We start from the raw sequence: 25,347 nt of genomic DNA, 5'->3' as shown, positions 1-25,347 counted from the left end.
GCATTCATCATATATTATTATTATGTTCATGCATTCCATACATATGTTTCATAAATAACATTTTTTTTAAAAAAATATTTTTAAATAAGATGATATCAAGTAAATATAACCTTTGAGAATTTGGCCTAAATATAAGGAACTTTTAATGGTTATTATTTACGTAAGGTGTTATCTCGATTTAATGAGACAATTTAAAAATTCCCAAGTTAAAAATATTTTTGAAGTTCTACCTAAATATAAGAAAATGAAAAAGGTGTGTTGATACTGAAGACATTTTCATCTTGATCCAAAAAAAATTGTTTTGCTTTTTTTTTTTCAAAACAAATAAAAATGATTTGCCTTTAAAAAAAAAAAGAGATTTGATTTTTGGAATAAACAAAGGAATTAATTTTTAAACATTAAAAATATGATTACTTTTATCAAAATCTAAGGAGCATGTAAGTAATTGATTATGTCTTCAATAGGTGCTATAAGGTTGCTAATCCTTTTTCACATGTAACTGACTCTTAGAACCAACTTTGTTTTTGTAGACCACAAAATGTTCTTTTATAAAACTTTAAATCCGTTTTAAATGTTTCATAAAAAGACTGTGTAACCAATCATATCTTAAAAAGATTGGTGACAACTCCTTGTTTTGGTTTTTATCAAAAATACCTTTTAGTCTCCGTTCATTTTTATTCCTCAAGTCCGGCAGTCAGGTTCTTGAGCCCGCACGACAACCCTCAATCTCAAAAAATGAAAAGGTCTAAAGGTGGGTAATTGGGATTGGCCTATTTTGTTTGCTAATGTTGTATGGATGATACGGGACTCGAGAAATTAAAACATCTTTGATAATACAACCATCCCGCCACCATTCATAAAATGTTTAGAGAATGGTACAATCTCAAGATTGATAGTCTCATAGATAAGAAAAATAGGAAATTCTACTTTTATGGGCCAAACCACCTCCAGGTTGGGTCAAAATCAATACTGATGGATATTGGAAACAATAACAGTGCAAAGCTTGAAATGGAGGAGCGTTAAGGGGTGAATATAGAAACTGGATTGCAGGCTTTTCTTCCTCTCTTGGTAGTTGTAATATTGATGGTGCTGAACTTTGGGCCTTATTTCATGGTATTACTCTGACAAAAAAAGCTAGGGATTATCAATGTTGGAAATAAAATCGGAATCTCTCATTGCTATAAGATACATTAAAGAAGGGGTCCGGCATAATCATCCACTTTATCATCTTATTGAAGCCATTCAGATGTGCTCAAAGACACTTGGGAGTGTGCCTAGAGAAAAGAATTTTGCTGCTGATTGGATGGTCAAATAGAGTCGTGATCAAGCTCCTGACTTGAATGTCTCTCGTGATCTACCTCTTGAAATTAAAATGATCCTCAATATGGATGCTGCTTTGTTGTTCCCACGGCACATCCTTTGCTAGTTGTTGACCCGGTATTACACACAAAAAAAAAAAAAAAACATGGAGTGAAACAATTTTACATTTTGAGTAAATAATATCATTAAGTTTTAAACAAATATTAAGAAAAGCAAAGGCTTTAATGAAATGTATTATATTAATTACCTTTTGTATTTTTCCAAGTAAATAAACTCTATAATACTATTAAACAAAATTATTACTACCGTAAAATTAATATGATATATGATTTAACAAATATCTTTGTATGCAGATATTCTAAAAGTTTATGACAGAGTGTACGTTCTACAGCTTCTTATAGAGAGAGAAAATGGAGATTAATTGTTCTACAGAGCTATATATCATGCGCTGCCAGAGCTTCCAGAGTCAAATCCTAAACTTCCCTTGCAGCGAGAATTGCGTGGAATGCATGCTATTGTAGGCTAGAACACCAGTAAAATCCCTTCCGTGGATCATGTATTCAACTAATAACTGCTAACATTAGAATTAAAGTTTCCAGCTTTCCTAAGCCTTTAAACACAACTTTATGTACTAATCTGGGATTAGATTCCTGTTTATCTATTCGTGTAGAACTATTATGATGCAACAGATTTATTCGATAAGGTAAACAGCAAATTGTAGAAGACATTTACTCCAGCAACTACTGCTTGAACCAGCAACATTAATTATCACTGGTTTAAGACCCTGATGAGGATCACAAACATTAATTCTTGCCCATCTAATGCTAGAAGAAAATTGAGGACTTCTGTAATTATTTTATCGGACAGTACTGCACTACCACCCTTTTCAAAAGGGAAAGAAAAAGGAAAACTGTAATGAAACATTTGTTTTCCCTCCTAAAATATTACAATGATTAAGGATCAAGTTACCCCTTAATTGTAATTATTTGGGAAAGTATTTTCCTCTTAACTTACTCTATGATAACATTAAAATAATAATTAAGGGGGCAACCAAAATAATTATCACTAAGAATCCCAATTAATTGTAGTTTTTTATCTTCTCTTATTGTTTTTCATGCTGTCAATGCACAATTGAGAATATTTTTAGGGCTTGGTCCCCTTGAAGTACACTTGGCCTGAAAGATTTTGCAGGTGAAGACAAGTCACAGCCACTTCATCTTCAATAGTGCCCGTCAGGCTCAATGATCTGTGAAGAACATTAAACTTGAACTCAAAGGAGTGGAGCTTATGGCCTGAGTACATTTGCAACTTGATCTTAGAAACAATCAAAAGAACTAACAAATGTTTACAAGCAGGCTTCTCCATTACAAAACGGTAATCAATCTCAACTTGTTTTGTTTAAGCATCTCTCAGCATTTTATTTCAGTTTCTAGCTAATGCATAGCTGCTAGAAGTTCATAGTATTGATCATACTCGCAGTGGTTAGAAAAACAGTGTTCTGGTACATAAACAAAATCTATGCTCATATATCAATCTAACAATCCCATTTGTCCATATGAATAAGTAGAAAATATCGAAAACAAACTCAGATGAAAGATAATAAGTATTTCAGAATAGCAAAAACAAGTGCACTCGGAAGCCGCCTAAAACAAGCGAACTACTAGTCTCTTACAACAATTTCTCTAGCAGCTTTACTTCGTAGAGTAAACAGCAAATGTATTTTATCCAGCCAACAATATATCAGTCTTTTTCATTCTTCGTATATCACACTTCATTACTGTTCAAACTTCACTTTGCTACTTCTTTCTGCCCTTTCTTATCGTCGGCTGATGTTTCCTTGTTTTTTGTCTCAAGAACATTCACAGCTGCTGCTGCTGCTGCCTCGGGTGCTGGTTTGGCTTCAATTGATTGTACTGATTCAATCTTTCTAGGAGCAACAGACACAGGCTCTGGCTTGTAGGTCTGTTCAGTTGGCTTTTCAGGTTCCTTAGTTTCCTGATCCATAGTCACGTAGGCCTCTTTTAGTTTATCAGTAGTATCTGATGGTGCCTGCTTCTCTGGTTCCTGTTTCACAGGCTCCACAGATTTTATTTGCACAGGCGCCAGTGATTCGATTTTTACAGGCTCCAGTGATTCTTGTTTCACTGACTCCAGTGATTCACTTTTGGTTTGCTCTGATGGTGTGTTATCACTCTCAGCTGACCCTTTCTTTTCATTCTGCAAAGAACACGAGTTAAACTAATGGAAGAACCCCACAGTTGCTGAAGTCTATCAAACAAAAATCATTTAACGATGCCAAATGATTTAGTGTTTTTATCTAGGATCCTTTTTACTGCATGAATGAATCATTGGACTCGTTGCAGTTAATTTCTTTAATCCAACAAATAGAACTTATTATTGCCTCGAAATAGTGTTCAAGCTAATGCATCTTTGACTAAACATAAATCCTATTTTGGTGAGACCATTTTCATCAGCCCAAATAGAAGAACACTTGGGCTCTTGCCTTGCGCATCTTTATTGCAAAAGTATGAACCACTAATTTTTCTTTTATCTTTTGCCTGGCCAAAAAAAAAAAAAAAAACCTTTAGATATTTTTCATGATTCGGAGTTTGGATTCACTGTGCAATATTTTGAGAAGAAAACAAACATAAGGATCCGACATCGATGAAGCTTTACAAATAAGGATGTCTAGAAAGAGTTTCAGATGCATTCCAAAATGATAGAAATCATAAAGCACCTAATGAAAAGAACGTACCAGTACAGGAAATCCTTAATGAAGCGGTACAATATGCTCAAATCATCTAATATCTATCGACGTTGGTGCTCATAATTACATCCAAACAACACATAAGAGACGGCCAAAATTTTATGTTGAAAAATTCACCACAATGTGTTAGGGCTAATAAATTATTGATACGGACAGGATATCAGACAAGCAAAAAGATATGGGGTCAGTTTAAACATGGTTAGACTACTGAGAAATATCCTTTTTCTTTTAATCTCATGCTTCGACTCTAGATTGTCAATATCAAACCAAAACCATACGAGGAATTATTTTACTTTGAATCTTTCCTTTACTTTCACTTTCTTACCTAAAGAAACGGTACAAAACCATTTATAATTCAATGAAAGAGCCAGGAGAAAGAAGCCATTAAACAACCAACATATTGAAAGGACGGATATGACCGTATTCAAATGAATAATCCTATCATCCTGCTTTAACGAAATCGCATCAACCACTAAATCAAATGTTCAAAATTGATATAACGACATAATTAATTGGTGTCAAAAGATCAAGAATCCCATTGATCAAATTCATCAAATTTAGTATATTCAGTTTCAAATGTCAATGCCTTTCTTCAATTATACCATAAAAATGCTTTAAAACGTATACATATAGTTATAGAATTAGAAACAGATACCTCTTTGAACAAGTTACTAAGAGATTGTCTCTTATTTGCTTGATCATCAACCTTGTCATCATTAACAACCTCCTTGGCCTTAACAATCTCATTAACAACATCAGCTTCCGCCTTCTTTTCACCTTCTGTAGCAACATCAGCAGCTTCCTTTGCTTCAGGAACCGCAGGGACAGGCTCTTTCGTCGGCTCAGGATCTGGTACCGGGACCTCCCCTTCATCATCCTTCAAAGCCTTAGGCTTGGTAGCACAACCTCCCATGTTTCCTCAGGGTTCAAAACCAGAGAGCTTATTCTAAAATCGTTCTTCTTTAATATTGTTTCTTTTTTTTTTTTTTTTTGCCTTCACCTGTTTGGGTGAGTGAGAGGAAGATTGAAGAAGAGAGAAAGAGAAGATTTAGGAGATTTATAGGGAAATTTCGTTGGCTTCCGACGAATGTTCTGCGGTAAAAAACCAATGAAAAGAGACAGAAAATAGACAAACCGACAACAGAAACAGATTGAAAGATTTTATTAACGTTCCAAGAAATTATTTGTCTAATAATAACAGGTGTCTCAAGCTGTAAAGCTTTTCGTAGTCTAATTTGTTGAAGCGTTGTCAAGAGAAAAAAAAATTTGTATTTGATGAAGAAAAGTTTATCAAATTTGGATTAGGAAGCGAAACAGATGGTGGAGGGTTTCTTAATTTTTGTTTGCGGACCATGGAAGAAATCGAGTAACATGAGTTGGCCATAGTTTTTCCCTTTTGAAACTATCCATTTATTCAGCCGTGGAAGGATGTGAAAGGAACGTGGACCATGGCATTCATGGAAATAGGTTGTAAAACTGAGGCGGGGCTTTTATTCTCTGTCAAACTTTTTATATGTACATATTCCATGAATATATTGGACTCAGACTCCCCTATTCAGAAAAATATTTATCACATTGGAGAAATTCTTCCATCACGACAAGGCAACAATTATGATTCAATTAATGATCAGTTTTGAAGTTACATTTTATTTCATGGAAAGCAAAATAAAAATAATATAAAATCAAAAAATTTATTCAATGACAGATCAATTATTCAAATATATCTTAACCATTATTGATTAAAATGTTTTTTAAAAAATATAAAGTCTAAATGATTTTTATTCATATATTTTCATGCCAAAAAAAATTTTAAGTTTGTGGTTATTTATTTTGGTTTCTTTGGATGGTTTGTCCTTCTATATGTCATAAATATAAATATATAAAATATAACAAAATACTAAGTTATGATAAAATTTGAATACATGAATGCTTACATGAACATTTCCTTCTAATGACAAATATGACAGCTTGATAACATTTATTTATGTAAATGCTTATGTAGACATCTCCATATGACAAAACCTAAATTTATGTTATTATATATATTATTCAAATATAAAAATTTTCAAAAAAAAATTTATCCTAATTATCTGTCACATGTTAAATTGTAATTATTTAAATTTTGAAAGCATAGAGTTCATCTTATTTGATTCCCAGTTATCTATTTCATATTAAATTGTATATAATACAAATTTGAAACTTTTTTTTTTAAATAATACAATTTGAAACTTAAAAAATTCATCTCATATTGCACTAGCTATGTAGATCTATCTTTAATTATTTTAATTTTTTTTCCGCATTTTTATAAAAAACGCAACTAAATAAAGACACGTTAATGCTTTTTACGATTTAATTTATTATTTCATATTCTGGCATTATTTTTAATTAATTTGTTTCACACCTATTTCGTAATCATTTTTTTTAGCATTTTAATAAATATCATGTTTTAACATTACACTCAAGCATTTGATTTAATAATGGTTGTGTATATATATAAAATTTTTCCTCAAAATTTAAACAAAAAAAAATATTTCAACTGTTAGAGGAAGCTTTTTTTATAACTGAAACTATTAAAAATTAAATTTTGATTATGGAAACTAAAAAATTAACACTTTATCAGCAGAAGAGAACCCACGTTACCAAATCTCTACTTCAAGATATGAACGACAATAAGGAAATAAGAGAGACACAGAGACAGAGAGAAGCAGAATATGGAACAGGGGTTGCGTTGTTTCCGGGGCGGCGGAATATGCTGAAATGATATCCCTTCGTTCAAGGATATTCATAAAGTCAATTAGGAAAAGAACTAAGATACGTGGTGTCCCTAAAATTACACCGTGTTGCCCATTACTCCACTCTCTTCCTGCATATATATAATTGCTTTCCATTAATTTGTTACCTTTTTTTTTTAAACAAAATCAATCTCATGGAGATTTTGTAAGGAAAGGTTTTGATTCATATTGTCACATTTCCTATTTATTTTTATATGAACTTATTATATTTTAAAATATATGCAAATAAAATATGTGATAAATGACAATTCTTTAACTCTGACCTAAATAAAAGTAGTTTTCTTACGTGTGAGTTTCAAAGTGATAAGCGGTATTGCCAGAAAAAAAAAAATCCTCACTCTTGATACATATTTCTTGAGTCACTTACATAGTTATTTATTTATTAATTATTCCTATAATTTTTTTTTTTTTGGGATAAATAATCCCTATAGCTTTTCTTCTCAAAATAAATACTATGTGATTTATGTTAATGATGATGAGAATTCTTAGTTGATTAGTTGTCTTAATCATTAGGAAGCTATGAAACTAGAAGTTCTTAATTTACCCAACCCTAATGATAATTGAATAAATTATTTTTTTCAAAATTTTTATAATTTAAATTACTGATATAATTTTTAAAGATATAATTAGATATATAAGTTTAATCCTATGAATTAAAAAATAATCATTTTCACTTAGAGATGATTGAATTATCTTACACTAAGAGAATAATTAATCTTTCATGCAGTCTTATCACTTTCTTTATATACAAATCAAATATGATACAAGATGATTATCATCATATCTTATTCATTATCCTTTACATCAAACATAATCTAAAAATATACAATATAGTAATATATAATCATATATTGTATTTACCGCTACCTATTAGATGCAAATATATATTTGTAAGATGATGATATACCACCTTTTTATTTATAAGTAAATTAAAATATTACTACATGTCTTTTGTTTATCATACAAATTTTTTAATTTTTTAAAAATAAACCTTAATGGATATATGACAACCCTCTTGGAGAAAATTTTCTTTATTGAATATTATTATTATCTTATCCATTCTTGAAGAAGATTAAAATTTTCATAAAGGAATTCAACATTTTACCACGTATCCATTGAACTAAAAATATGGAAGAAGTTAATACTTCAAAAAATTTATGGAAGTTAACACCAGATTATTTAGATAAAATATGAAATATTTAGCTAGATGTGCATGTAGCAAGTGTTTAACTATTTATAAAATTTTAGTTTTCAAATACTGATATATAGAATAATAATCCATATTCATTATTCCAACCCCCTTAGCTCTTTGAGAACATTCTTTTACTTCCCACTAGGAATAGGAAGAAATAATGAAATAAAATGTAAATTTTGTAGTTATGGAATAATTTATAGATTATGGCTTAGTTTGTTTCGCAAAAAATGATTGATCAATAAAAAATAATTTATTGGGCAATAAAAAATAAGATAATTTTTTTGAAAATTGTGTTATCCTTTTTAAAGAAAGAAGATAATTTTTGAAAAATAGTTGTTTATAAGTAGAATTACTTATCAATGTGTTTGAGCATAATTTTACTCAAGTCAAACATTGTACATAATTTTTTTTAACTCAAAATTAATTTGATGAGACCAAAATATTGTTATATTAATAAATAATATTTTTATTTATTTTTACTTAAAATATTAAAATATTAATATTAAAAGTTTTTTAATATTTTAATATTTAATATTTTTATACTTTTGCTCAATGAAAACTTTGAACATAATATTTTAAGTTTGAACTTAATTTAATTTGATTTAAAATATTATTATATTAATAAATATATTTTCTTAATTTTAATTAAAATATTAAAATATTAACATCAAAGGTCTTTTATATTTCAATTTTAAATATTTTATTTTGTATATTATTAAACATAAATATTTTTAATATTTTAATAATAACTAGTATTATATTATTATTTGAATAATAAATAATAACATATAATAATATTTTTATTATTTTCATAATTAATGTTAAATAAAAAATAATATTATTTTCTTAATATGAATATTTTAATAATTTTTTATTATTTTTAACTAAAAATATATAATTTTATATTTATATTTATTAAGGTATTTATATTACAATTTTAATAATAAATATAAAAAAGATTTTTTTATGATTTAATAATAGATACTTGCAATATAAAATATAAATATTTTAAGAATAAATATTATAATTTTAATTTTAATAAAAATAATATTTTAAGAATAGTAATATTATTTTAAATATTTTAAAATATTAATATAAAAAATAATAAATAGTTTTATTTTAAGTATTTTATATTAATATAATATTTTAATATTAAATATTATTATTAAAATATAATTATTCTTCAAATATTAATAATTTTAATAATTAATAATTTCAATATACTTTATATAAATAATTTTTAATATTTTAATAGTTATATTAATATTATTTGAAAAAAGAAATAATTTTTTAAAAAAATAATCAAACAATAAAAAATATTTTTTATTAATTTATCCAAACAACAAAAAATTTTATTTTTTCAAAAAATATAAATATTTTTCAAAAGATATTCTCTAAAAATCAATTTCAACAAAACGAATGGAGCTTGTATATATTTTTTATTTTTTCTCTGATCATTCTCACCATGTAGAATCTATTTCTTTTTTCTTTTTCTCTTCTTGTTTCCCTTGCAGTAATTTTCTCTTTAACAAAACGAATAATTATTTTTTAAAATCATAATTTCATAATAAATAATTATAAATAATTAAATTTAAACTTTAAAATTAATAAACATATCTTTCTAAAATAATTATATAAATTAATTAAATTAAATCTTGAACAAATAATTGTTTTTCATAACGAACAAAAAGAAAACAAAATTGATCCTCCAAGCAATGACAACTTTCATATGTTCACAATTGTCTGCTTGGCCCACGTACGGGATTATCATTTCAGTACCTCTGACAACATTTTGCCTCTCTTTGAGCTTGCCCTTCTTTATTTTTTCCGCTACAAATACTAGCTTTCATTTTCTTCATCATTATCCTTTTCTCCGTCCGTCATTTTCACCATCAATTCTACAACATAAATTTTTATAGCAACTGGCTATTTGGTAGCCTCATAATAAAAATATGAGGTTTTGAAAGTAATTTTCCTATACAGATGTAGATTTTTTTTTATTTTTTAAATAAAAATATTGTTATAAAAAATATAAAATATCACAATAAATATATTTAATTTTATATTTACAATAATATTTTTATTAATCTTTTTTATGAAATTGAATGAGAGCATATAGATAATGGAGTTCGGCTTTGGTTACTATTGGGCTTGGCTTTGGTTGGGTTCCCTTGATTTGGGACGTTTCAGTCAGTTTACTCGGCTTTCTCTGCAATGGCCCAAGAACAATTCAACCCAAAATCCGTGCTTTGAAGTTTAAACTTCAAAGGTATATTTCAGCTCAACAGCTAAACAGATGCAATACAACCAAGAAAAACAAGGGGAAGAGACCAACGCTGCCTTTGTTCTCTTCAATCACCACGAAAAGATCACCTTTTTGTTACTTATAATAGATAAAACCAATTCTTTTTACCACCAAAAATGAAAACCCAAAGCTTCCTGTCTAAAGATTAGCCCAAATTGATTGGTGCTGCGAATATTGAAGAGAGTTGGTTTTGTCTTGATTTCATCGATTATGCAAATACTCAGATGGCGAAACGTGTTTCTACTCAAGAATTCATTGGTTCCAGCTTTCTTACCTTCAAAACCAACGGCTACTTTTGCAAAGACCCACGTTGCTCCATTTCATTCTACGCCTGTTACCTTTGAAAAATGGAAGAGCAAATGGAATTTTGTGAGTCTTGTTCTTTTCCTTGGTTTATTTATTCTCATTTGTTGAATGCTATGAGTGAGTTTAGTGAGAGTTTGGATTTTCATTTTTAATTGAATAGCTTTAAATAGGGTATCTAAAATTGCAAGTTCACGAATTTGTATAAGAAAGATTGGTGGCATTTCTTCAATGAAAAAAATAGTCTTGTTCTGCTGTGTGAATTGCTGTGTGCTAACATCAAAATTAAATTAAGAAAATTTAGTTTCAATGTTTCATGCTTGATTTTATATTAAAAATCTCTGCTTGGTGATGTTTGATGGATGCTATTGTTGAGATTAATATTTAGTGAAAAATAGTACTTCAAATTGTATAGTGAAATTTGACAACTAAAACTATTTTGCAGGATGAAAGAAGAGCACAACAAGCAAGTTATGCAGCTTTGAGGGCGTCTATTTGTGTAATTATGTGCATGCATCTCGTAATTATCTTGTTTCTAGTATATCATACAGGCATGTCTTAAGATTGGTAATTTTCTGATAACTTTTAGCAGACTAAATACGAGGTCAAGTCTGTATACTGAGGATAACTGAGCTCTACCATCACATTTCTAGATTTATTCTTTATATTATCTTTAATGTTGATTTCCAAAGCAGTTATCTTATCTTACTTGGACTGGGAACATTCCTAGCAATTTATAGTGCAAATAAAAACCTAATGCATCTCAGAAAAGGAAACCCCATGATTAATTTGAATGTTCACATTGATCAGGTGATGGGCCTTATCTGCTAATGGCTTAAAATGTTGCTATTTGTTAATTTCATACTTCCTAAGTAGCTTTGCTGTGAACTTTTTGTCTTCATCTGGCAGTTTTCTTCCTTACTTTATTTGTTTATAAAAAAAAATTAGAACTTCTCTAACATTTCAAATATTCAATGCAGAATTACGTAAGATATGCAGTACATCAAAAGCGAGCTGACACAAAGAGAGCTCTAAAAGACCTTCTCTTTAATACCGGTTCCTCAAATATTTCATTTCAGGTAAAGTTTGCTGGACTTCTGTTTGATTTAGAACCCTGATCTTATTCAAGATGTGGACTGCAGTCTTCCTGATGCACCGTTTATTTTATAGTTATGGCATAATTAGATTGTAATACTTTTTTTATGGTTTTATTCCAACTTTTATTTGCTTTTTCTGATTTATTAGGAAGTTTTTCAATTATTTTGCAAACAATGGACCAATAGTCTTCCCAGTGCTTTGGAGTTTCAGTTTCTAGCATCTAATTTATATGGTTTTATCCAAATTTAATTTTGCTTCTGCTGAAAGTTTTAGAACCCTGTAAGTGTTCTTTAACCAAATGGATTATGAATTGGCCAAATTGTAAATGTTTTGACATGTCAGTTACCAGATCGTGCCATCTCATGGTAAAAGGTAGGATCCTATGGACTAAGCACATATTTATCTTTTTTCGAAATATTTAGAGGGCGAGAACACCCAAAGAGATAGCATATATTGATAAATTATTACATACATATTCATTCATGTTTGCTAACCAAAGTTTTTTATCTTTGATTTTGCAAATTTTTAATTTTTTTAGATATGTTAAACCAGAAGAGTGTTAATTGAAAGGTTCTAAAGAATTATAGTAATGCTTAAGTTGTTGAAGAGAAGAAAGCACCTGCATAATGGATCACAATGCTGATTGATAATTTCCATTTTAGTTAACGATGCAACTGGTTATTGAGAAGCAGGGTTCAAAATTTATTTACCATATTATTCTCCAAAACTTAAGTTATTCAAAAGGTTATAGATCCTGTCATAACATATAGATCCATAAATCTATAGCTAGACTTAACAAAATGGATGGAGTCGCCACCAATCTTTTTTAACTAGGTGTGATTGGCCACCTAAGTAATCTATCCTTTTAGGGAGCTCCTAAGCTTGACTAAGGGTCCCTAAAAGAATAGGTTCGATCTTCTAACCAGAATAGGGTTCGGGAGTTAGGTTACATGTGGGGAAGGTTATAGCACCCCCACATGCCCATCTAAAGGATGGTACCATATTATTTTAAATTTATCCTAGGGTCTTGAGACTAATGGTTTTAAATTTTTATGTTAAATATTGAAAATAATTTATAAGATTTTTTCATCAATCTATTAGAAATATTTTCTCACCTCAAGAGTATTCAAGGGTCCCATTTGTTTATTTGAAGAGGCTCTGTCATTAGAAAAATTTTTCTTAATTTTATTTTTTTGTTGAAAATATATCTAATTATTCCATCATTTGGGCCAAATTAGAAATATTTTCTTGTTTTGAATTTCTAAATTTTTTCACCATTTAGGCCTATTTAGAAATTTTTTTTTTTTTTTGGAAAGAAAATAATATGACAATTACTTTTATTGAAATTTTATCTAAATTATTCCACCATTTTGGTTAAATTTAGAGAAAATTTCTCACTTAGAGATTTCTTAAGAATTTACCATTTGAAATTCCTAAAGATCTCATCCTTGGATAATTATCACATATTTTCAACCAAAATTTATTATTTGGAAAAGAATACAATTATTTGTATTGAAATTTTATCTAAATTATTTCACCATTTGGGCCAAATCTAAAGGCAATTTCTCACCTAAAGATATTTTAGGAACTTACCATTTGAAATTTTTAAGAATCTCATCATTGGGTAATTTGTATTTAATTCCAAAGATTTTTATATTTTTATGTTTTTTTTATTTTTTATTTTTTTTGGTTTGAAAATAAATATTAATTATTGTTATTGAAACTTTATCTAAATTATTCCACAATTTGGGATAAATTTAGACAAAATTTCTTACCTAGGAATTTTATAGAAATTTACCGTTTGAAATTTCTATAAATTCCATCATTTGATAATTAATATTTATTCCCAAAATTTATTTTATTATTTTTTTTCTAAATTTAATCATGAAAGAAAAGAAAAAAAAAGTACTAAGAAGGAAAAAAAAACTAAGAAAAATACTAAATAAAATAAATAAATAAAATACCAAAGAAAAAACAAAAACGGCTCAGCTACAGGCACAAACGACAGCTCGAAAATCCGAAAATTTTTTCTTTCTCTCTACTTGCTGTGTTTTGTGTTTCTGTGTTTCTATCTCCTTTGCCTCTGATCAATAGGGATATTTATAGATTGGATTAGGAGAGTTCCTAATTAACTCTAAATCTCACCTTTGATTGGATTCCTGCATTATCCCTAAACCTAAGGAAATTAAGACCAATTGTAACTCTGCCATCACCCCTAAACACGCCAGAAGTTTTATTTGTTATTATCCTATCATTAACTAAAATGAAAAGAAAAATAAATAAAATAAAGCCTATAAGAAAGCAATAAACAATTGGGCCTGGCACCTATATCCCACTGAGCCAAGTCTGATAGGCTTAGGCCCAAACCTTGTTGGATTAGGTCCAATGGACTTAGATCTGGACCAATTAGGGTGTCTACGGATCATTAAACCATGGTATTTCTCAGCAATTGCTGTATCAAATAAAATGGGTTCTAGGTCCTAAGCTTGTCAGAACTTTTCAAAACATGTGGATTATTGAACAATTCATGGATAAACACCACTTTCGTACTCAATCTTCAGGATTTATGGATTTTAAAGGATTTTACTACTCCCTAGGCAAATTATTTATTTAGGATAGGACCAAATCTAAATTATTTTCTTTGGTGGGGCTAATATTGGATGCTGATCTTGTAAGCAAAAAGATCAATACAATCAACCTACATCGCCAGTAGGCTCATAAAACCACATTTCCTGGTTTGGCATTGTCATTCTATCATCTACTATGAGAAGTAACCTGTATGCAGTATGTTTACATTACAAAAAGTTGTAAGGGTAAAGCAAGTTGGTGTTTTGAACATAGGTGTATGCCTTGAAATTAGTTTTAGTTTCTTTATCATCGGCATTGTTGTCATTTAAATTTAGCATAATTTTATTTTTATTTTTCATACAATATTCTCATAAAATGTGAATCTAGGATCTGAGTATAGAAGAAGCTTATGATTTCACTTAGGCCATTGACAGACTGAGGTTGCAGTTTTGTGAGAATGATGAATGGTTGGATCTCTTGTTTTTAAAAGCGAGTGGACTAAGTGTGTGTAAGCCTGAATGTCATTCATTTACCAAGTCAACCATTGACCTCGTGTATTTAAAGCCCGAATGCCTTTATCTTCCTTCTACATTACATTGTACCAGAGATTGAGCTTACACTCTTCATTAGTATGTGAAATTAAAATATAAACTTTGCCTTTGGCTGCTATCTAGGATGAAGATCCAATATGGAAATTTAATGGGACAAAAAGCCAGGATTCAGATGGCTCTGGTAAGAAGCGGTGGTCAAGGTTTTCTGGACTACATGCTGGGAAATCTAACCACAAAAAAAAAAAAAAAAAAAAAAACATAAGCTTCCTCTTTCTTTTTTCTTTTATTTCTTTCCTCTTCTTGTTTCTTGAAATGAAATTTAAAAAAAATGCATCCTTTATGCACTATTTTTAGCAGAACTGCGTTCCGTATTTCATCTTAAATTCTGCTAACTCAGGGGGGGGGGGTGTTTATCTAAGCATCATAATTAGTGTATTTGATGGCTTAAATCTGGTATGATCCACGTGTCTATAAAATAACTTTAAATTTCTCTTCTGCTTATTAATAATCTGCCTTGATTAGTCTAATCCTAAGTTTTATCCATCTATCTATTATTTCAAAGCAATGAGTAATTACTCAGACTTATGACATTATTTCTAAAGTAATTGAATGTTGTCTCTTTTGGATACACGATTGAACAAAAAATGGATGGAAAGGGGATCTGAATGTGGGTCCTTGAGCCTCCACAGCAGGTTGTTTCAAAGTAGCATCTAATATCATTAGTGAAATGCCAATTAATTTTCCTGTTATGTAACAGTTGCATACCCATCAGTGGAAAAACTTTATTTTGCTGAATAGAATGTGGGCCTCATCGTAATATTGAGAAGCAACTGAATTCTGTTTTACAGCTTGGGCAGCAAAATATTTTCCTTATTCACTAAGATTGTTTTTATCCATCAGATGCATAAGAATTTAAGTCAAGATGGCTTACTTAAACTCAGAACTATAGTTTGTTATGAAAACTTCTTGTTGTATATAATACTTGGACATCATCCAATTTTTTGCGACAATAATACTGAGATATCATCTAATATTAAAATTTATCTTTTTAAAGAGCAACCTCTGTGGTTATGTGATGTTGTTATGATTAGGGATGGCGAGCTAACCCGTCCCCGACAGGTTTCAGCCCGACCCGATCCCACGGGGTCGGTTTTTTTTTTTGAAATTCGGGTTTCGGGGTCGGGTCGGATCGGGTAAATAAGGAAAACAGTCGGGGTCGGGTTTGCCTAAAACCCGACCCGATATTATATAAAAAAATATTTTTTAATTTAATTATTTAATTTTTTATTATATATATTTATATAATAATATTTTTAAATATTTATATTTAAAAAATAATATTTTATATTTAAAAAATAATATATTATTAATTTCGGGTCGGGTCGGGTACGGTTTACGTGATATCGGGGTCGGCTCGGGCTCGGGTATGAAAAATCAAAAAAATTTCAGGTTGGGTCGGGTTCGGGTTTATAAAGTATTAAATCGGGTCGGGTTCGGGGCGAACAAAACCCGCCCCGAACCCGACCCGATGCCAACCCTAGTTATGATGTTTTCATCGGTTCTTTATGCAGTAAGAGATTAAAAACTAGCTACATCTGGTTTCAAAGGTAAAAAACCAAAGCCATGTCTGGATTATTGGTGCGAATGTTTTATGATTGCTTGCTCTTATTTGTGATTCGACAAACTGGATGTTTTGTTATATGCACAGGAAGGTTTAGAAGAAAGAGTTTCTCTGAGGACTTTGATCATCCTGAGACAATCTTGAAGCTACATTTGGGATCAAATGGTATACTTGGTCTTCTAGGGGAGATTCTTCTTTTCAAAATTGAGAATCTGGATTTGAGTGGAGAGAAAAATCAGGCTGGACCAGTCAAAGTACAAAAGAGAAGAGTCTCCTAGTAAAAGATGAGTCTTATGCTGTAGGATCATGTTCTGATAGTGCAATCCTTGGTTTGCCTCCAACGGGCCCCTTAAAGATTGAAGATGCTAAGAATGCATAAGACTTTAGTGCTTTCGCTCAACTTGATTTTTGAGAGGCCTGTCATCTTAAAGATTAGACATATTTAAGTTTTCCTCTGCTCCAATTCTTTTTTATGTATATATTCTAAAATTATTAAAATCAACTTGCAGCTTCCGCCTATCAGCGTTAAAGTGGCATCCTGATAAGCATCAAGGTCCTTCACAGGTTAGTTTAGAATTTCCAATGTTATTTTTATATTATTGAATGGTGGGTGGTAGTTTTATGAATATTCTCCAACATTTCAAGGCACTTCATACACAGACATTGCATAATTTATTAGTGGCTGCTCATCAAAACAAAATTTCTGGATTTTCATTTCTGGTTTATCAAATGTGTCGTGTTTCTGTCATCTTGTGTGTTTTTGTATTTCTTTATTTGTTTTTGGGAGAGTTTGAGGGGAAGCAGGGGGCAGGGGATCCTATTTGAGGATAATGTTTATGCACTTGATTTAGCAGAGCTGATCCATTCTTTTTTGTGATTTATTTCTCTTTTCTTTCCCTTTTCTTTTTTTTTTTTTTTTTCATTTTCCTTTTTTAAATTTGGTTTGTGATAGTTAGATGATATTTATGCAGGTGATGGCTGAAGAGAAATTTAAGCTCTGGGTTGATGCATACAAATCATTATGTCATGCTTTAGCCCAAGGTCGTTGGTGTTTTCAAATGCTTACAGCTCCAAGTAAGTGGTCTCAGAGAATAGCTACTACAATCTAGAATAGGTGTATGATTGAATTATTTTCTTATCTATTTTTATCTTCTTCATAGTCAATTGTCTTCACTAAGTTGGCTCTTCCAAAATTTTAGTTTTTGGCCCAACAATTGACAATGTGCCATAAATTAAATTTTAAGGGAACAGGGATTGTAAAACTTCAATATCAAAAATCTTGATGATGATTTCTTACTCAAAAACTTTCATGGAAATTGTTTATGATCTAAATTTAATTTTGCAACATAAAAGGTATACATGCATATATTCATAAGGTTAATCAGAAAACAGCCTGTATTGAGTACTGGATGGGTTTGGACTGTGAATTACAGCATGGAACTCCGGAGGGAAATTTGCCTAAAATGTCTTATTATTTCATTTCCTTTTTTCTTTTTTACTTGTTCAGGATCATATTTACCTTTCTTTTTTCCTTTGGAAATAGCATTTGGATATTATTGCCCCTGATATGGTGAGAAAGGGATTTGGCTTTTACAGGGAATATAGGGCCAAGGCATCAAAATCTTGCTTAATTTCAAGGAGAATTATGAAGTATTCCAATTTTTTTTTACAAAATCAAAATTATTAAATTTATACTCTTACCATTTGTGAGCCCGATAATAGAAATTGGTATTAATTATATTTTTTTTTTATAAATGAAGATTTTATTCAAAATCCAAAAAAAGCATATACCAGTATGTTACATGAAAGATGCGATAGATAAAGTTGACAAATGTAACTTTGTTTATACAAAACAAGAAACCACGAAGATAATAGATCAAAGATCAAGAACCCAAAATGCAATGACAAGTTCCTCTTGAACTGGGCAAAGTAACTATCAGGAGATTCCTGGTAATGTATCTCAAACTCACCCTCTTCTCTAAACCCATAAACAAACTCACCATCGTTAATACCCAAAGTTTGTCTCCCTCAGTTTCTCAGTAGCCAACCCAAGAGTCAGCTTGTGACACCTCTGGTACTTGAACTCATTGATGCATCACAAAATTTGAGCCAATGAGACAGAAGAAATAAGACGCGACAAGTAAAGCAGATGTGAGCCCAGTAGACTGAGCCTGAGCCACGAAGATAAGCCCTAGGAAGAGGAAGAAGAGCTGGAAAAGCTTATTAAGCTCCTTTTGGAGCTCTATAGCTCTTTTCTTTTCCAGGGTTTTCTCAAAATGAAGTTGGACAGCGGAGAGCAGTTTCTTTTGAGATTTGTTTGGTGGTGGTGGTGAGTTTGATGATGTGTTGGCTAATAGGCTGCCATTGATGTCCAAAGAAGGAAAGGGATCAGGGCTCTGTGTGATTTAAATTCGTATGGAACTCGTCGTCGTAGAATACGTTTTTATTCGAAAGTCCAAAGAATAAAGAACCAAATTAACTAGTTATAGCATCAGTAGTATTGACTACAAAATTATAGCATGTTATTCAAGGATTAAGTCTGACCAAATTAAAAAAGAAAGTGTTTTCAAATAGATACTTCAGTGGTTAGAATTTGATATTTAACAGTCTTGAAGTGAGAAAATAGGATTTATAGAAAGAGTATGATATACATATATATATATATATATATATATATATATAAGAAAATAAGAATCAGATTATATCAGTGTAAAATTAAAATTTTACACTTTTTTAAATATTGATTTTAAAATCAACTTTTTTTTAATTTTAATTATATTTTTTAACTACTGGTTTCAATATATTCAAATGATGAAATTAAAAAAAAAATTTCTTATTTTTACTAATATCTTTCATCTCTTAAATTTATTAAAATTAATGATTATAAAAATATATAAAACTTTTTTACTTTTATATTATGTATATTGATCTCTCTCATATATAAATATATATTATCAAATATATTGATACTAAAATTTTTTAATTTCATAAACAAAGTTACTATTATGACATATATCTCTTAATGTATATTTAAAAAATAAAAAAATTAATTTAAAAAAGAAATAGAATGTATTATTTTATTAAATTTACTTATAAAATTAAAAATTTTTACTAATCGTTTATCAAATAATTTTTTAATATTTAATAATAGTGGAAATATCAAATATAAGACTTTTAATAATAATAATAATAATAACTTAGGAAGTGACTTAGTCCACTCACATAATCTTAAGGGCCATATTTATTCCTTGATTCAGTCATGGTCAGGCCGGAGGGGCTGAGGTTCTCCACGGCTTCCATGTTTTTTGTTTTGTTTTGCTTTATTTTGTCCTTCTTGAGGGTAAAGCAAGTAAAATGTCGGCCCTATGGATTTTGAAATCAATCCTTCAACAACCCCACAGCCAATAAAACTTTGTGACGGAAGATTGACGCCACTTTTTTTCTGGACTGTGGGACCCTTTTAACTATGTCTCCTTTTCTATATTAGACTAAATGCTCAATTAAAAACTAAAATCTCTCGTTCAACTAAACTAATCAATTTTTTTTTAGTTGTCCGCTCAATTTTTCTTTTACTTTTATTTTCTCCGTTACCAAATGAAGCATTGGTTTTATTCCAACAAAATTTACTGTTCATTATAAACATGTCACAAGCAATGCTATCATCGAAATAAATATACAGGTATTATATTTCAATTGTCATAACCATTCCCCAAAACAAAGAGCAAAGTAAAAAGAATTATTTTGTAGTAAAATTATCAGTTATTTACGTCTTTAGGGATCAATTATCAGCTATAATTGACGTAATGACAAATGGAAAGAAACCTCTCAAATCCCATTTAAAGAATTTCATATGAAAGAAGCCTGGAAAAGTGTAAGCAGAAGTGGTGAACCCCAAATGGAAATACTGTATTAGCAACAATCTAAGAAACATGTAGCCAGGATGATCTGATCTGTAAAGGTTTTTCTTACCCAATCATTTACCAACTGACGGCGCACGGGTGATTTCAATTACTCCTATGTCAAAAAGTGCAAACCTTTTTTCAATTGTAGCATTACTGCCGATGCAAGCCTACACTGAATTAAACAAACACCTTTCAAAAGCCAAAAAAATAAAGAAAAGGAAAGGTGTATTTGAAAAAGTACTATAGTTTACACACAGCCTTTTTATTCCACTCTCTCCCTTAACCTCACAAGTTTATTCAAAGGAATGATGAAAATATACATTTAATCACAGATACCATTTACCCAGATGCCTCCAGGTTGTATCAAAAGAAACTTGTCAAAACTGAAATCTGCTCCCCACAAGACTATTATACAGACACTAATGACTAAACTACGGACCCTGACCCACTTAACAAAATTTAGGCTCTCAAAAAGAAAGTTCCACTATTTTTCTCAATCAAGCAATAATTGCCATTGGAGTAGGATCATTAGGCTACAATTTGATATGCATCTCTTTCTTCAGTGCTTCCCTTTTCTTTCAGATTCTTATCAGCATTCTCACTTCCACCATCATCCATTGCTGATTCTTGATGCAGTTGTTCTTCTTGGGCACCCATCATCTGCATCAAAAGTTCCTCAGGCTTTAATTCATAACCAGAATTAACTGAGCCACCAATCCTTCTAGTTTTTCCTTTGTACAAAGCATCTAGCTGGTGAAAGTAAGGACATGTCTTTGAATCCTCGGACCTTTTCTTAGTGCTTTCTTTTACCCTTTTGAAGTACTTATTCATATTCTCCCATTTCTCTTTACACCTCTTTGCACTTCGATCATAGCCAAGCTTTTTCATTGCTGTTGATATCTCCTCCCATAGAGGGCCTTTAGATCCATTGTCTTGATATTGCAAATCAAGATTAGTCCTCAGTCTTATCAAAGCCTCCACTTCATCTTTAGGCCATCGAGAAGAACTTAGGTGCATATAACTCTCGCTACCATTACTATTTTCTTGCCTCTCAACAACTTTCTCAACTGGGAATGAGGTATCAGGCAATTGCACCGAGGTTGCTTGATCTGAAAACTTCTGTAGAAATGCGAGCACAGCAGCATCTTTAGCTGCTGCAATTGATCTCTCTTGCACCAATAGCTCGCGTTCCCTCTTAATCCTAGACAATTCTTGCATCTTCCATGCTTCCTCTCTTGCCATCCTATCTTGTTCAGTTTTCTCTATTGCCTCTATTAATTTCTTCTGCAAATTCTCTTGCTTCTCCATCACTTCCCTCATCAACCTCTCAAAAAACTCTGTCAATTTCCTCTTTTTCTTTCTCGTCCCATCCGATTCCTTACTCGATGACGAAGTAGTCGAGGTAGAGGTTTGATCGAAATTCAAAGGCGGGTTTTGGATAGAACATGGAACTGCATCATGGATAACACTCAAAGGTTCTATTGAGGTGTTAATATTTCTGGTAGCAGGTGGAAGCAAGGAAGGATGATGATCCAATGCTTCTAATTGCTCAAAAAACCGATAATTCTTGCCATTCGATCTTCCAGCTCGACCTTCTTTGGTTCTCCTATGGTACTTGTAGATATTCTCAAACTTCTCCTTACATTTCTTGGCACTTCGGTTATATCCAAGCTCAGCCAATTTCCTGTTGATACAACCCCATTGTTGCACCTTAAAATTAATTATTTTACTTTGACAAATTAATGTAATAAACAGGGGCTTAAGTAACTTAAAATTTCAAAGATAGGTAAGATTATTGAACCTAAAGAGTGAAATTAAAACAAACAGATAGAAACACTCGAACATAGATTCCTTTTAAAAAAAAAAAAAAAGAACTGTTTACTGATAAAATTTTTTTACTGCATTAAATAGCTCTACTAGTTCTTTCAAAACAGTATAATCAAACAAGAAGGAATTCAATATCCCAACATATAAAAAGAAAAATATTCCCCACATTTTCCTGCATTTCTCAGTTAATTTTCTCCAGGAAAAAAAATCAAAGATAGTTCAGAAGAAAGTAGAAAGAAAAAGCAAGCAAACCTGGAAACTTCTTCCCAGAGAGGAGCCTTGACGCCAGAGTCTCTAAAAGCAACGTCCATTTCAGACCTTATCTTTAACAAAGCTAAAGTCTCTTGCCTTGGCCAACGGTTCCCTGGAAAATTCCGTTCACTCTCTTCATTTTTCACCTTCACTTCCTCTTCATTCTCTAAGCTGACATGGTCGGCGACTGTATCATTTTCCGGAAAACTTGAATTTTCCATCACCTCAAAAAAAAAAACTGCAGTAAAATAGTTTACAGCCCAACGAAAAACAAAATGTGAAATTTCCAATGGGTTTTTCTCGAAGATGAGGAAAAAGTAAATTTTTTTAGACCTTTTAAGTGATGGATGGTTTTTTCTTTTCTTTTCTTTTAAAGGTAAAGTTTTTTTTTTTTTTTTTTCCTTCACAATTCTACCATCTTATTGGGTTAAGTAGGTAGCAAAGGAGGGGTGAATTAGGGTTCATATAATAAAAAGATGAGAGGGGAAGAGGAATTGCGATCGAGTGGGGCTCAAACCAAGCTGATATTTTTGACATGCCAATTTTTCATTTGTTCATCTGTCATTTTTTGTCTTTGACATTTTGGGGGTGTTTTGACCCAACTCAATTTTGAATTTTGGGTCAAGATAAGTGGGCTTTGAGCAACCAGAGAATGCAACGATAAGTGGATATCTTGGGAAGCCATGGGTAAAAATGGAAATAAGAATTAGATCAAGATTTTAGAGAATTTTTTGGGTTAAATACAAAAATAATTCTTATATTATAAATTTTTTTATCAATTTATTATTAAAAAAATAAAATTTAAAATTAAATATTCAAACTTTTATTTCCTCATACATTTTAATTTTGTGGATTAACATCATTAATTAATATATTGACATAATATCAATATGTAATAAATTATGACATACGTAAAAAAATTCAATATTTTAAAATTTTTTAATCTTTTAAATATTTTATTTAGTTGTTTTTTTATTGTTTCATATTTTTAAATTTTTTTCAAATTTTTTAAAATTTTCTTTTTTTTGAAGATTTTGAAACTTTTTAAAATATTTTAACTATTTTTTAATTTTTTATATTTAAGAATTTGTTTTAAAATTTTTTAGATTTTTTAATTATTTTATTTTTTAAAAGTATTGAAGTCATGTTAGTAATTTAACTGATAATGTTAATTTAAAATATCAAAATATATAATAAAATAAAAAATTTAAATATTTAATTACAAATTTTATTTTTTAAAATATTAAAGTAACATAAAATATATACATGGACTATTTTATACGTAACCCTCATTTTAGAATTTTTGGAATTAGGATGAGTTTGGGCGGCTTGTGGATAGGGCTGGAAACAGTCTTTGAGAAAGCAGCTAGGAGCAACAGGTGTATAGACAGAGACAAGTAGGAAACGACAAGTTAGTATCTTGTCTTGCCAACCAAATTTGGTTAATTTGCCAGCTGCACTTTAGCCCACCTTTTGGCCTTTTGAGTCTTCCGTTTCCCATTGGCAATTGGTTTACTTTTTTATAAAATGACTAAAATATTCTTTAGGTTAATAGCATGGTTAAAAAAAGTATTTGAAATTACAACTATTCTTAAAAAATATATTTAATTGATTTAGAATTTAAATTTTAATATATATTTTTTTATTTATAGATTACGGTCTTTTTATAAAAGAATTTTTTTTAAAAAAAATTTGAAGATGCTTAAAGTTAGGGCACTTGTTTCAACTTACAACCATATGAACTCATTTAATCGTGTTTAATTTTGAATGAAATTGTCATTACTTGATTTTTGAGGAGATTAGTAGTAATTTTTTATATTTTTCATATTATTTCAAATTAAAATCATAACAATCTGATTTGCATTTAAATAAAAAATTGAATGGCTATTTTTATTACTCTTGAAAAGATTTAACTTCTGTAGAAAAGGAAAACTTCATTTAAAAAAAATAAATGTATTTAAGTTGAAGTTAAGATATTGTTATTAGTTAGATTTAAAAATTTTAGAAACATACGAAAATTACATAAAAAAATAAAAATAATAAATGGTTCAAAATTTTGATAAAAATTATATATAAATTTAATAAAAAAAATGTATTTAACACGTCAATAAAGATTTTTGACTAAATAATTTTTTATTTTACACAAAATAGATATGGTATAAATACAAAAATTATCAAAAATATTATTAGCATTAGCTAAACTCATTGGTCCGCATTTATGGAATTTGGTGGAAAGATCTGAGTGAGGAAGATTTGGAAATAGCATTGAGGAATAAAAAGGGCATTATTCTTGTAATATTTGTAGATTAAGATTCCAAGCCATATTGATTTTAAAAATGATGCAACTGTGTTTGCCACATTAATTAGAAAAATCAAGAGAATAAAAACAAGACTAAACTTTCGTAATTGGCTTAAAATGGAGGCCAAATTAAGGTGTGATTAATTAGTCAATTCTTGCAAAAGTTGAAAGTTAAAACCACTTTCCGTCAATTGAATTTGTGTTACGTACCCACTATGCAAAACAACTTCCTTTCCAGTCAAGGAAGTGAAGATAACAATAGTTAAAAACATAGAATTGGATTGATGCACGTAAGAATGAACTATGATAATCTATAAGATTTTATGAAAAAAAAATTATTCAATCTACTAATTTATTTATATCGATCATAATAAATTTCAATTTTACCGAGTCATATTTTGTTGATATTAGTTTAAAATTTTATATTTAATGTATTGTTATTGTATAAATGATATATGTTGTCATTAAATCATTTTTAAAAAAATTAATTTTAAATATATCTTTAAAATTAAGTGTATTTATTTTTTAGTATTTTAAAATTTTTAAA

General features: G+C 29.8%; 3 protein-coding genes and 1 pseudogene across 3 annotated transcripts; 1 reads left to right on the top strand and 3 right to left on the bottom strand.

The window, feature by feature from the left end:
- Positions 1–2,849: 2,849 nt before the first annotated feature.
- Positions 2,850–5,570, bottom strand: LOC111316902 (uncharacterized). The gene is made up of 2 exons (XM_022919136.2): positions 4,743–5,570; positions 2,850–3,537 (listed from the first exon to the last, which is right to left on the bottom strand). The coding sequence occupies exons 1-2, from the start codon at positions 4,998–5,000 to the stop codon at positions 3,109–3,111; spliced, it is 687 nt and encodes a 228-aa protein (XP_022774871.2). The 5' UTR covers positions 5,001–5,570; the 3' UTR covers positions 2,850–3,108.
- A 4,523-nt stretch (positions 5,571–10,093) lies between these two features.
- Positions 10,094–17,788, top strand: LOC111316901 (uncharacterized). The gene is made up of 9 exons (XM_089753455.1): positions 10,094–10,748; positions 11,128–11,202; positions 11,663–11,761; positions 15,023–15,252; positions 15,657–15,670; positions 16,608–16,685; positions 16,730–16,895; positions 17,030–17,084; positions 17,492–17,788. The coding sequence occupies exons 1-9, from the start codon at positions 10,590–10,592 to the stop codon at positions 17,627–17,629; spliced, it is 1,014 nt and encodes a 337-aa protein (XP_089609581.1). The 5' UTR covers positions 10,094–10,589; the 3' UTR covers positions 17,630–17,788.
- Positions 17,789–17,963: 175 nt separating this feature from the next.
- Positions 17,964–19,143, bottom strand: LOC149511946 (uncharacterized; annotated as a pseudogene).
- A 1,737-nt stretch (positions 19,144–20,880) lies between these two features.
- On the bottom strand, positions 20,881–22,858 carry LOC111316900 (trihelix transcription factor DF1-like). Its single transcript, XM_089753611.1, is given in 3 exon segments — positions 20,881–20,952; positions 20,954–22,106; positions 22,502–22,858. Coding segments are annotated over 3 exon segments (1,407 nt in total). The 5' UTR covers positions 22,723–22,858; the 3' UTR covers positions 20,881–20,919.
- Between the last annotated feature and the right edge of the window lie 2,489 nt (positions 22,859–25,347).

This window comes from Durio zibethinus, chromosome 24 (genome assembly GCF_047325235.1).
Source record: "Durio zibethinus cultivar Kanyao isolate XHJ-2024 chromosome 24, ASM4732523v1, whole genome shotgun sequence".
Lineage (NCBI taxonomy): Eukaryota > Viridiplantae > Streptophyta > Magnoliopsida > Malvales > Malvaceae > Durio > Durio zibethinus.
Note: the sequence above shows the minus strand (reverse complement) of the source record. Positions and strands in the feature narration are given on the sequence as shown.